This window comes from Harpia harpyja, chromosome 3 (assembly GCF_026419915.1).
Source record: "Harpia harpyja isolate bHarHar1 chromosome 3, bHarHar1 primary haplotype, whole genome shotgun sequence".
Classification (NCBI taxonomy): domain Eukaryota; kingdom Metazoa; phylum Chordata; class Aves; order Accipitriformes; family Accipitridae; genus Harpia; species Harpia harpyja.
In genome coordinates this window covers 51,823,353-51,837,209 of record NC_068942.1, presented here as the reverse complement: position 1 = coordinate 51,837,209, position 13,857 = coordinate 51,823,353, and the positions used below count along the sequence as shown (strand labels likewise).

At 39.3% G+C, this 13,857-nt stretch overlaps 1 protein-coding gene across 5 annotated transcripts in view; it reads left to right on the top strand.

Annotated features, from left to right (window-relative positions):
* PRKD1 (protein kinase D1) overlaps nucleotides 1-13,857 on the top strand; it is a 154,819-nt gene that overhangs the window by 95,079 nt on the left and 45,883 nt on the right. For all 5 annotated transcript variants that reach the window (XR_008234484.1, XM_052782525.1, XM_052782526.1 and 2 more), the window contains 2 exons: nucleotides 12,045-12,176; nucleotides 12,914-13,074. Coding sequence is in view for 4 of the 5 variants with exons in the window: in XM_052782525.1 (XP_052638485.1) it covers nucleotides 12,045-12,176; nucleotides 12,914-13,074 (293 nt within the window). In the remaining variant the exon portion in view is untranslated. The remainder of the gene's footprint in view (nucleotides 1-12,044; nucleotides 12,177-12,913; nucleotides 13,075-13,857) is intronic.

Below are 13,857 nucleotides of genomic sequence, written 5' to 3'. Positions count from 1 at the left end.
TTCTTTTAGGAAGTGCTTGAGGTTTGTAGCTAAAGCAGGTCTGAGGACAAACAAGCAAACCTCCTTCGCTTGGGGAATATAACAATTTGAAACGGAAACTTAAGGAGGAAGAGACTCAGGAACTGCCACAGGTTGCAATCTGCTGTTTTTTATATCTGGGTGGTAGTGTGACTCAAGCCTGGAGACATTGTCGTTCTGACTGAAATCTGGCTCACTCTGGCTCTTAAAGAGGCCCCAAGAATGTTTCTGTTAACCTAGTTAAGGTGTAACTTGTTGCCAAAAAGAAGATTGGAGAGCTTGCCTGCTTCTTAGGACATGAAGATTCCTATCACTCTAGTTTGTTGCTGCTGAAGGTTATACTACAGGGGTTATGTTTGTTTCCTGGTTTGTTTTTTTGGCTTCCTCCTCTTCTTGAATCCGGTAAACTCTTACTCATTTCCTCTCTATATGAAACAATTCCAGTCTTTTAATCTCACCTTATATGGAAGTCTCTTCCATGCCTCTAGTGGTTTTTCTCATCTGTCAGTTCTTCTTTCTTACCATACTTCTTTTTGGGTCGATCTCACAGAAACTGAACACAGATGTCAAGTGAGGAATATTAGTATCGCCATTTCTCAATGTTAATTTGAATCCCATTTATTTATGTGCATGGGTGAAATCCTGAGTAAACCTATTAAATCAGTAGAACACTTTTGTTATCTTCAGTGGAACAACAATATATTCTCTAAACAATTTGCTTATCTTTTTGACCTTCAGATCTACCTGGCCAGGCACTGGAGATTTTTCCATGATGAGTAATTCTTGAATTGTTGCAATCCATTTAAAAAAATTAACCACAGGTCTGAGCTATAATTCATTTATTTTTTCCAGGTTGTGTCATCTTGGGCACTTCATGTGTAAATTGTCCATTTACTTAGCATTGTTAGGTTCCTTTCTCCCTTTTCTAGTCTTCTCCTAGAAAGATTAAAGTGAGGATGAGAAAACGCAACGGTTATATGCAGTCATGCTTCTGTGATGGTCCCATATCAAAGATCTGAGACTGGAAGAAAGCATTATTAGTCAGGCAGACACTGAAGCATGTGCCAGAAATAGTTGTGTTTTTCCAGGATTAGTTGTTTCATCGCCTTCCCAGGGCTCGAGGTGAGGCTGACTGGCCTGTAGTTCCCTGGGTCCTCCTTCTTGCCCTTCTTGAAGGTACAAGTGACACTTGCTTTCCTCCAGTCTTTGGGCACTTCTCCCAATCACCGTGATAGTTCAAAGATTGTTGAGAGTGGCCTCGCAATGACATCGGCCAGATCCCTCAGCACTTCTGGGCACATCCCATCAGGGCTGATGGACATCCAATGATACCATGCAAAAAAAACCCCCCACCTGTGTATATTCTGTATATAATGATGTATATTTATGAACTCTTAGGGTATTTTTAAGATATATCTAAACTTTTGCAGATTGTTCACATTGAAGAGTGTTAAAAATAGTTTAATGTACACAGAGGTTCCTTAGTGAGTTCAGCATAAGACTGTATTTTTAATTCCATTATACTTTTACCCATTAGCATTTTTTCACCATGTAAAAAAAAATTTCTTAACCTTTTATGAAAGAAATTTGAAGGAATTAGATAAGTTTTACAAGTGCTACTAATTCTTTTTGAGCACCTCTTCTTTCTGAGGTGTATAATTCTGACAGTAACCATGTAATCCATCACTTGTTTTTTTCAGAAGCCTTGGAAAAGAACTGTGAAGAACTTGCAAAACAAAGTCAGAGGAAATAAAGATGTAAAAGACTCATAGTGTTTACTTCATGATATTAATTTAGATTAGCATGAGCACAGAAGAGGAGCAAGAGGCTTTATTTTTAATTTGGAGCTTCTCCTTATTGCCAGTAGTCAGAGTTAATTTTGAACACTGCATCAATAGCTCCAGTAAACTTCCAGAATATTTAATTTTGTTTTCCTATGCTAAATGAATACCTCTGCAGTGTAATTTTATGATTAACAGGGCCTGAATCCATGAACTAAGGTATTGCTGTTTTTTCGATGTGGGTGAAAAATGGGTAAATTCATAAAGAAAGAATTCTGTGCTGGGGTTTCAAATGAATATAAAACCTACTGTACTGTATAGTTTGTAGGTTTGAAACTGTGGAATCATTCTCAATTGAACAGAAGTACATTAAAATCTGCTGGAAATACAACACAGCAGTGAGTAAACAATCTAGGAGGTTCCTGGAGTGTGTGGAAGATAACTTCTTGACACAGCTGGTGGGTCAGCCAACCAGGGGAGGAGCCTTGCTAGACCTGTTGTTTACGAACAGGGAAGGACTGGTGGGAGGTGTGATGGTTGGAGGCCGTCTTGAGCTTAGTGACCATGAAATGGTAGAATTTTCAATTCTTGGTGAGGCAAAGAAGGTGGTCAGCAAAACCACCACTATGGACTTCCGGAGGGCTAACTTTGGCCTCTTCGAGGCACTGGTTGAGAGAGTCCCTTGGGAGACGGTCCTGAAGGGCAAAGGGGTCCAGGAGGGATGGACATTCTTTAAAAAGGAAATCTTAATGGCTCAGGACCAGGCTATTCCCATGTGCCGCAAGTCAAACCGCCGAGGAAAACGACCGGCCTGGCTGCATGGGGAGCTTTTGCTAGGACTTAAGAAAAAAAGGAGAGTTTATCATCTCTGGAGGAAAGGGTGGGCAACTTGGGAGGAGTACAGGGATCTTGTTAGATCATACAGAGAGAAAATTAGAAAGGCGAAAGCTCAGCTGGAACTAAATCTGGCCACTATCGTAAGGGACAACAAAAAATGTTTTTACAAATATGTTAACAGTAAAAAGAATCCCAAGGAGAATATCTATCCTTTAATGGATACAGAAGGGAACGTAGCAACCAGTGATGAGGAAAAGGCCGAGGTACTTAATGCCTTCTTTGCCTCAGTCTTTAATAGTGAGTCCAGTCATCCTCAGGGTACTCCACCTCATGAGCTGGAAGGTAAGGATAAAGACCATAACATACCCCCCTTAATCCAGGAGGAATTAGTTAGGGACCTGTTACGCCATCTGGACACTCACAAATCTATGGCACCTGATGGGATCCATCCAAGAGTACTGAGGGAACTGGCTGAGGTCCTTGCCAAGCCACTCTCCATCATCTATCAGTGTTCCTGGTCAACAGGGGAGGTCCCAGAGGACTGGAGGCTTGCCAATGTGACTCCCATTTATAAGAAGGGTCAGAGGGAGGATCCGGGGAACTACAGGCCTGTCAGCCTGACCTCGGTACCGGGAAAGATTATGGAACGGTTTGTCTTGAGAGCACTCACACGGCAGCTCCAGGATAAGAGGGGGATCAGGCCCAGTCAGCATGGGTTTACGAAAGGCAGGTCCTGCTTGACCAACCTGATCTCCTTCTATGACCAGGTGACCCGCCTAGTGGATGAGGGAAAGGCTGTCGATGTTATTTTCCTAGACTTCAGCAAGGCCTTTGACACTGTCTCTCATGGCATACTCCTGGAGAAGCTGGCATCTTGTGGCCTGGATAAGTGCACTATTCACTGGGTGAAAAACTGGCTGGATGGCCGAGCCCAGAGGGTCGTGGTGAATGGGGTGAAATCCAGTTGGCGGCGGGTCACGAGTGGTGTTCCCCAGGGCTCGGTGTTGGGCCCTGTTCTGTTTAATATCTTTATTGATGATTTGGATGAGGGGATTGAGTGCACCCTCAGCAAGTTTGCAGACGACACCAAGTTGGGAGGCAGGGTCGATCTGCTTGAGGGTAGGGAGGCTCTACAGAGAGATCTGGACAGGCTGGATCGATGGGCTGAGGCCAATTGTATGAAGTTCAACAAGGCCAAGTGCCGGGTCCTGCACTTCAGTCACAGCAACCCCATGCAGCGCTACAGGCTTGGGGAAGAGTGCCTGGAAAGCTGCCCAGCAGAGAAAGACCTGGGGGTGCTGGTTGACAGCTGGCTGAATATGAGCCAGCAGTGTGCCCAGGTGGCCAAGAAGGCCAATCGCATCCTGGCCTGTATCAGGAACAGTGTGGCCAGCAGGAACAGGGAGGTGGTTGTTCCCCTGTACTCGGCACTGGTGAGGCCGCACCTCGAGTACTGTGTTGAGTTTTGGGCCCCTCACTACAGGAAAGACATTGAGCTGCTTGAGCGTGTCCAGCGAAGGGCAACCAAGTTGGTGAGGGGCCTTGAGCACAAGTCTTATGAGGAGCGGCTGAGGGATCTGGGGTTGTTCAGTCTAGAAAAGAGGAGGCTGAGGGGAGACCTTATCGCTCTCTACAACTACCTGAAAGGGGGTTGTAGTGAGGTGGGTGTTGGTCTCTTCTGTCAGGTGTCTGGAGATAGGACAAGAGGAAATGGCCTCAAGTTGCGGCAAGGGAGATTTAGGTTAGATATTAGGAAAAATTTTTTTACTGAGAGGGTTGTCAGGCATTGGAACAGGCTGCCCAGGGAAGTGGTTGAGTCACCATCCCTGGAGGTATTCAAAAAGCGAGTGGATAGGGTACTCCAGGGCATGGTTTAGGGGGCATGGTTAATGGTTGGACTTGATGATCTTGAAGGTCTTTTCCAACCGAAATGATTCTATGATTCTATGATTCTATGAAAATTGAACTTTAAAAATTCAGAACGTACAGATGAATCAAGCATGTTGACTCATAAATGTTAATCTGTTATTAAAACTCTCAATAAAAGTCTGAGCTAGGACTGGACAAATGATTGCAAATGGTTTATCATCTCCTACAGTTTCTTGCTTAAATCTCATGTCACGGGTGAGACAATGTAAACAAAAACCCATAGGGAATCTGGATACTGGGGTTTATTTAAGAACCAAGGAGGTCAGAGCTTTTACCTTACTTGAATGCCTCCCATGCTGGCTCATTTGCTCCCTTTGCAGCCTTACATTCTCTAGCTCCCCACTGCTCCTCCCAGTAAGGATGTAGCTGCTGGACAGGGAAGGCTGGGCACAAAATTGTGTTCATTCCTGCTCTGCCAGTGCTTGCAGCTACCAGTCTTGGGCGTCATCGACCAAAATGCATGGACATCTCCTGACCTCCATCTCCCTGATCTCTGGGATCTTTCCCCCACTTCCATACAGCCTGTTACCTCTAAGCAGGATCTTCACCTTCATCTTTCCAGCCCCCCTTCTTTCTGAGATGACTGCTCCTTTTTGGGGACCTTTCTTTTCCACCTCCTCATGTTTCTGGACCCCCAAGCTCATGGTGTTTCCAATCTAAAGAGTCCATGTGCAGAAGCACAATGTGTGATCAGCCTTGTAGCTGGTGGTTCAGTTTCCTGTCTCTCTATCACTGGAGGATTGAGGGCATGCCACTTTTGCTTAGTCTGGGTGTTCCAAAAAATTTTGTTACTAGCCTGTAGCAGTTGCAGTTAACAAGTAGCACGCTTCTGCTTGAGAGTTCAAAATTTGATTCTGAATTACCTGCCAACCGTTAGCATTCATAATTTAAGCTATTCTTCACCTAAAACTTTGGGATAAAGCAATAATAAGTAAGGAAAACAAAACGAAATTTACTGGATTAGAAAGATTTTCCTGCATGTAAAATTTAGAGTGCTGAAGTACTCATACATATCCAGAAGGCTCATTAGATCCAAATTGTCCATATCCAAGTTTCCTTATTTCAGAGCAGAACAAGTAAAGAAACGAGTGATTATAAATCTGTACATGTCTAGATTTTAGGAAGTCCTGATTAATTATTAGGGTCCTGATAATCTTTGTTCAATTTTTAAATCAGATTTCAAGATGGGGATCAGAGATCAAATCTTTGGCTTGTATGAACTGTCCTAGCTCTGCTGACTTTGATGGGACTCTGAAAACTGAGACTGTCTTTGATTGTCAGGATGGAATAGCGAAAAGAATAAAATACTTTCTCTTAGCCCAGTGAAATTATATATACAGTCATTAATTGTTAAGGTTTAATCAGTGCTTGAAGTGGAATAGAGTATAATGGTATGTTACTTTTATTTTCTAAGTGGTGAATGCCAGCAGTTCTTGTAGGGAAGGACTCGGTTATGAGTGCCTGCGGGAAGTCAATGGGATACATTACTCTTAAAGGCATTCCAAATGGGAGAGGGTAGCAGGAGGATGTCTGCTTTTCAGAGCTGCAAGAAGATACTGCTAATCATGTGGTTGATGGTTTCTTATGCTATGAGAGGCGTGGATGCTAGATGACAGCTCCCATTATGTGAAGCTCTGTTGCTTATAATAGCAGGATCTCACCTCTGCTAATAGTTCAAAGCCCTTTTGGACTTGGAACTCAAAATGATCAGTAAATCATTTGCCTCTTTCTGAAAGCAGGACCTTGCCTCTGTGAGTTGCAATGGCTTCTTGTTCTCATTTCCAGCTGTGCTGAATGATAGATCTGCTCCTGAGCCCAGAACAAGGAGTACTAGCCATTAACAGCCAAGTCATTAACAGACTTGATGAAATAGTGTTGTCAAAACTGTTGTAGTTTCAATGTCTGTGTTTTGGTGATAACTAGGAATGCTTAAATACATGATGACAAGTTAGCTTGAGAGTTAACAGTGTAATGGTATCATATTAAGAACATAATATTGCAAACTTTTCTGCAGAGTAGTAAGTTTTTTAGGATATGATTGTAGGCATATTTGGAACCCCTTCTTTTTTTACTGCACAATTTTATGTACAGCCAGAAAATTGCCTTCACAGCATCAGTGGTCTGTCAAAGCAAAAGGATAGCCTGACATTACAGAAGCATTTTTCTTAATAAGAAAGGTCTCCATTTAATTTGAAAAACCCCATACATATCTTTCTCTTCATCAGCAGGTCTTTTATTTTTTCAGTCAATAACACAGGAGTATTCTGAAAGTTAAAGCTTTGATTGTTAGTGGTTATATGAAAGCCTTTCTAGACATGTAATTTTAAAAAGTAATGAATTACAAGGTGATAGAAGAAGTTTAAAAGAAGCACCTAATTCATATACGACTGCTTCTGGAATTGCATGCTCTGAAAAGTTAAGCTGTGCTAGGTTTATCCATAGAAGATCAACTATGTCATACAGGTGGCAGAACAAGAAATATGAATTATCCATGTTTATACAGATTAAAGATTTGTGTAACTTGCTGGTTAACATAGTTCTTCCAGTTCAAGTTCTAATGACACACCGGTTTCAGTGAATAGTGCTCTGAAATACCATCATTTCATGAGACAAGAAAACAGAATGCTGTCTGCAGAGCCTGATGAGAACACGTAATTCTGGAGCCTAGAAAAACACTATTTTTACCTTAAAAATTAAAACCCAAAACACTTCCATGCCTTTCAGCAGAGTGGAACATTGCCAAAACAGTTTCAAAGGAAGGAGAAAAAATGATGTTTTGTTTTCTTCTTGCTGCTGTATTCTGCAGTACTTGCCAAATTTAAAGCTGTCTTAAAATAAAATGCATTTTTCCTCCCTGCCTTTTATTTTTGAATATTTATCATGTCAGTATAAAATGATATGGCTTTTTTAATTTATCGTTATATAAAATGATATGATAAGTTCCAGTTATTTAGCCAGGAGAGTTGAAATGTAGAATAAGAATGGTATTTATCACTGCTTATCTTTACTATTGGTATCTTTTTTTGATAATGCTGGAAGCATCCTAGAACTTGCCTCAGTTACCTTTTCAACCAACAGATTGGTGTTCCTCATGTAGTAGTTGGTTGTTAAGTTCAATTTCTTGTTAACCTTCTCGATGGGTGGTGCCTAAGAGTATCTTTAAGCTGTGGAGTAAGTCCTCTAATAGTGAATTGTTGGGATGCTGGTCTACACTCCCTTGTATTCCAGCCCCAAAACTCAGTACAAAGGTAGGATCTAGCAGTCCTTCACTGTTCCCTGAAATGGTTTCCTGCCGTTCTGTGCTTTGTCTTTGGTTTCTGAAGTTTCTAAGCATAACTTTCAGGACCCTTCAGTTCAGGTGGACCCTTCACCACTAGCTCCTGCTCCTATCACAGAAATATAGTTCAAGTGTTCTCGCAGTTCATGGTAGGTGAACAGTTTTGCCAGTCAACTCATGCCTGCTGAGTTTTAACTCCAATACCTACTTAGTGTTGTAGCAGATATGGCAGATACAGGAGGGTGAGTTCACCATGAAAATGACAGCCTAACCTGTTGCAGAGCTATTTAAATCCAGCTGTAATTCAGCACAGACAATTTACTTTTCTGTCAAGGAAAAAAATCCCAATGTTAATTCAGTAATCAATTAAACACTTAGGCAAAATTTAAGCTTCCATTGAAAGGCAATTTCTTTGAAAATCAATCATCTCTGTTTTGCAACATGTACTGTATGAGAAATTTTAAGGACATTTAAATTGAAGGACATTTAAATGAAAAAACCTGAATATGTAATACTGCATGTGTGTTTATAATAACTGGTACAACAACTTCAAGTTTAGTACTTTGGGAGGTTTCTTTACATTTGATTTCTGCCTCCCTAAAATTGCATTAACATTATTACTGCTAAGTGTAGCATTTATCTGTAACACGAACTAAAGAAAAGATACAATAAAGTAATTTCTAAATTACCTTTTTTGCCTTGGGAGTAGAAACATTTTTTATTACAAGAGCATGAGCCATGATAACCCATTAATTATTTCTTGGGGAGACTGGAATGTTCAGTTACAGTTTTAATGGAAAGGATATAAATTATTTCTTCACCATTTGTGAAGAATGGTGGGGGGTGGGAAGAGACCAGTACAACAAAAATGGAGTTGAGAGTATGACACTCACCAACAAAATACTTTCCATCCACTTAACAGCTTCAGATGGAACTGAATTCAGGACATAGGAAGAGACCCAAATGATCAAATCCCAAAGGCAAAACTGCTTGTGGGAGGTTTTAATTTCAGATTTGCTTCTACAGAGATATTCGTATTTACTTTTCACAAAAAGTAGTATTTTAATATAAAGATATATTAAAGTATTTTTAATCCATTATCTAAATTATTAAGCTAAAATGAAGTTACTGATTTTCCTAAGCTTAGTTGTGGTTTTACTGCACTGTTCATACTATCTGAAAAACCACCCAGGAAATCCATGTAAAACTCCTCCAATCTTCCAATTTAGCAAATATCATTTACTCAGAATTTAAATACATGTATAACTTCAGGTAGGTATTCAAGGAAATAGGCATAAACTTACATACCTACTTAAATCCTTTGCTAGATTGACATTTGCGCTATTTTTATTTTACACATCACTCTTGTTTTAATAGTGCTTTGATTATTATTTGTATGGTTTTAGAAACAACCTCAGGAAAGTATTTTTATAGACAAAAAGTTTGCATCTCTAAAAGTCACATATATGTTATCAAAATTCATGGCTATCATGTCTGAGGGTCTTCCTTGTCTTCTTCCTTGGGGAAAAATGCATGCTCACCGACTATCTTGTTTTAGTAAGCTGTTTGGTTTTATATTTGTTATGTGCAAATTTAAACTAGAGACACAATAGCAAAAAAGCGTACATTGCATTCTGTTGGAAGCTGATGGGGCATGGTGTTCCAGTCTTGGTACTTACCTTTTAGAAAGCTCCAAGATACATAGCTTTTCCATGATCATTTTGTTATGCGAAGAAGTGGAGGTATTAATCACAATATTCTTCATAGAGCTATAAACCTCTGAACCTGTAGGCTGACGAGCACAGATGCCAGTGTGTATTTTCTATGCAGAGAGGTTACAGCATGGCTGTGAACTGTTTTCCTTGCTCCACCTTCTCCAGTCCTAGTTCCTAAAGAACTTCTCTTTAGGTTCAGTATGATTTTCATCTATAATTTGATTTCATCCAGCTGCTGGGCTATCGTAGCTCAATTGGTATTCATATGTGGTAGGACCATAGAGCTGTCTGTTGCCTGGCTGTGGCATGTTTTCCTCCTGGTGGCGGCATGCTGGTGATATAGAGGCCCAGAAAAATGGATCCTTCTGGAACTCTACAAACCAATGATCTACTGGGGAGGGGTTTTCCTAGTTCCTTTGATATATCTTCAATATGAAATTAAATAGGGAAGTTAATATTCCTGTATTTTGTTCTGCTTTTACAAGTGGAGAATAAAAATTTTTGTATTTTAAATAACATCAAAATATATTTTAAAGTTTGAGTGCTTGATCCTTCCAATGTATTCTTGATTTGGTTGGAATTGCAGAAAAACATCTGGCTATATGCACAGAAAAGATGGTTGACTTTAAGTCCTAGAAAAAGTAAAATCACAAGAATTCTGTTCAACATCTAAAATGCATTCTGATGAGTTGTGTTTTCTAGTATACCAAGGAGAGCACTGCCATTACAGAGTAAGCATTGCCTTAACAGTGAACTTGACCACTGCAGTCTGGAAAAAAAATAGAAAAATAATGTACTTGAACAAGTATCCTTATGTGTTTGGAAGCCCTTGAGGCTGAAAAAAATGCCTGGCCTAACATTGTTAAATAAATATAAAACTATTTTATTTCAGATTTGGGATGTTCTAACACGTCGGACTGTTTTATGAAGTCCTAATTTTATGAATTAAGTAAGCTTTTTAATATGGCTTTCTATGAAAACTAGGAACAGAATAAGTCTGGGAAAAGAAAATGAAATCCTGAATTAGATAAACTGTTAGGTGCTTTAGATTGTTTTAATAAAAATGAAAAAGAGAAGGTTTGATATCATTGGAGTCATTGGATCCTACTTTTGTGATGGTATTCCAAATACCTCTGTTAAAAGATCCCTAGAGTGGCTGAGAGTAGAAACATATTTTTCTTTGGACATTTTTTGAAAAGTTTTTCCGAAGTGTAGCAGTTTTGTGCGCAGAAGGAACTGAGTCCAGGGCATAGGTCTGTATTGGTACTCCACCCTAATTAGTTAAAAACCTTTTCTTGATTGGTATGCAGATTTTTGGTCCTCTTTTCATTAATACACAAGGAACAAGCCAGGGGCTAAGGGTATTTGGATCTTTTAGGAATTCATTTGAACTGAACCATTAAAAAAAATGTTGTTTTTTTCTCTCAATTGCAAATCAGGAATGTATTTCTTGTTGAGAGAAAGCATTTCTATTAAGTGGCTACATACCTGGTTCATTCGTACTGATATCTGTGAAGAGTAAGCACACACTTAAATCACCTGTTTAAATGGCAGTCTGAGTGGGATCAAATGTTTGCATACGTGCTTAACATTTAACAACATTTGACAGATATTATTTTTCATTAGATTATCTGATATATGTTTAACGTATTTAATAAGAAAAAGAAAAGATTTCATTAAAGTGTATTTTTAAAAGTATAGTGGTACTGGCGGCTTCTGTATACTAAATAGTTCTTAAAACACTTTCATTTTTTATTTTTATAGTTTGCACTAGTGCCTTTAGCTAGTCCCTACAACTTTTGCAACTGTTACACTGGTTGCAGGCTTGCATCACTTTGAAAGGATTGGTACTTCAGGAAACGTACAGCAGTCTTCCAGTCTGCTGCAAGGTCTTTGTCTCTATTGATGATTGGGTGTATAATTACATGTAAACTCTAATGTATATTTTTGACTTCGATCAGTTCACCAATACCAACATAGGCTGCTGAATCAGATACACCAAATGGTCAGCTGAAATGGCCCATTTTTAATACATTTTCCTTTACTTTTCTGAAAAAAAAAAAGAATGTTTCTTTACTGGATATGTTCAGTTTATCTTATGTATCTATACCTTCAGGTGTAGCGAGTCAAGTCTGTAAAAGAGTATTTTGAAAAATTTCCACATTTGATTGAACTCTGGCGATTTCTGATAAATGTTTGATATGCTATTATCCTCCTGTGTTTTATTGGAAAAATATTCTCAGAGAAGTTATTGCTACAAGTTTCTAAAAGCAGCTTTGTTCTTTTTCCAGTGGTCATTATAGTATGAAGGTATATCATCAATCTTTTTATCTTCAAAATATAGTACGATGACCAATACAAAATTCAAAGTTCATCATCACAGTGACCAAAAGGGGTTTTGCTTTGTTCAATGAAGTACCACATAAATTAAGCATATTAGTTATGTTACTATTTTTATTAATTTTTGGAATGGTCTTGTTGTTACAGCTTCTGCTACATTTGAAGACTTTCAAATCCGGCCCCATGCTCTTTTTGTTCATTCGTATCGAGCGCCAGCCTTTTGTGACCATTGTGGAGAAATGCTGTGGGGGCTGGTGCGTCAGGGACTCAAATGTGAAGGTAAGCTGCAGTGAGATGTGATCTTTCACTCTCAGGAAGAGACCTGTCCATTCTACTTGTGCATGTTGTCTCTGATGCTGCTTTTAAATTGGTTAGGCATCAGAGAAAAATTACAGTAGGTAGAGACAGTAAGAACTATCAAAAAAATTAACTGATTAAAGAACTAATCCTTTTGACTGCTCTGAGGCCTCCTAGATATGGCTCTGTAACCTGAAGTGCAAAAAAATTGGTCTATATGTATTTTTAAGAAAAGGTTTTCTGTGTCTTACACTTCCCTTATGAGCCTGAGCCTGTATCTCATTCTATATCACGTTAAGTCAGATCATTTAACTGAAATTACTGTCAGTCCATATGAGGTTTTAATACCTATCTTTTCTCATTTTGCCACAACTGTTTGACTCCTGGCAGACTGTATCCAGTGGAATATACTATTTGCAGTGAAAGACTTCCTTACCTCCCAAATGCTGATCACAGAAATTTCCTGCACTTTAAGACCATAGATTTTTGAAAAATCAAAGAAAAAACACTGATTACAGATATAACTGTTTGGAGCTTGTAACGTTATCTCTCCAAAAATTTGTAGAATATAGGAGCTAAACCAGCAGAGTAGAGGAAAAAAGTTTAATCAGAAGTATGAGTAGTGGTTTTGAATTCTTGTTGGTTTGCGGGGGGGGGCGGAATCTTTGCTTTTTCCAGTAATAAACTGTAATCAGGTGGTTTTAAATTTCTCTTTTCAGGATGTGGTCTAAATTACCATAAGAGATGTGCGTTTAAAATCCCTAACAACTGCAGTGGCGTACGGAAAAGGCGCCTGTCAAACGTGTCCCTAACAGGTCTCAGCACTGTTCGGACAGTTTCTGCAGAACCCTCGCCCAGCATGCCGGATGAAGCCCTTCTGGTATGGGATTCTGTAACTATAGAGGCCATGGGTGTTGCTGATAAGAAACAATGACATTTGCTGCTGTAGGATCTGGTTTCGCCTGTTGTAGGCCACAGAGGAGGGTGGTATGTAAATGATAAAGCCTTGCTGTGAGAAAAGGCATCCTGACGTAAAAGGGAGGTCACCAGCTTAAGGTATGCGGGTTTAAGGTATGTGTCACTTCTGATACTCCCAGGAGTCTCCTCCCTTTATCAAGCATTAGGTTATTTTGAAGGTCTAAAACTGCCACCCATGGTAATGTGAGTAGTTGCATCTTGGAGCATGTTTTCTCTGGAACTGGAAGTTGAATTTCTTCTGTATCAGGCTATTATATCCATTGGTTTATGGTATAGGAAAGATTTGCCTAAGGAGAACACTGTGACTCAAACACCACAGTATCAAACTGAGTATCTGTCAGAGTCAAGCCTGTAGTTAATTAGTTGGAGCCTGCATATTTAGCACATTTCTAAGAGTTCAGAAGAAAGTAGGAGAAGTCTCCTTTATTTCCTTAAACAGATCTTTGCAGTGAATGTATGTATATGTTTGTATATATGTGTGTAGATATGTATCTAGATGTACAGTATACACACAGGCACACTTAAATATATGGTATACTTCTATATGCATTAATATAGTAGTTTTCCATCATGAAAACAACTCTTCTGAGAACAAAATATAATGACTGGAGTAAATTAGAATGATACGTATTTTTTATCTTTGGCATATTTGTTCCTTTTAACATTCATGGTCACAATATACTTG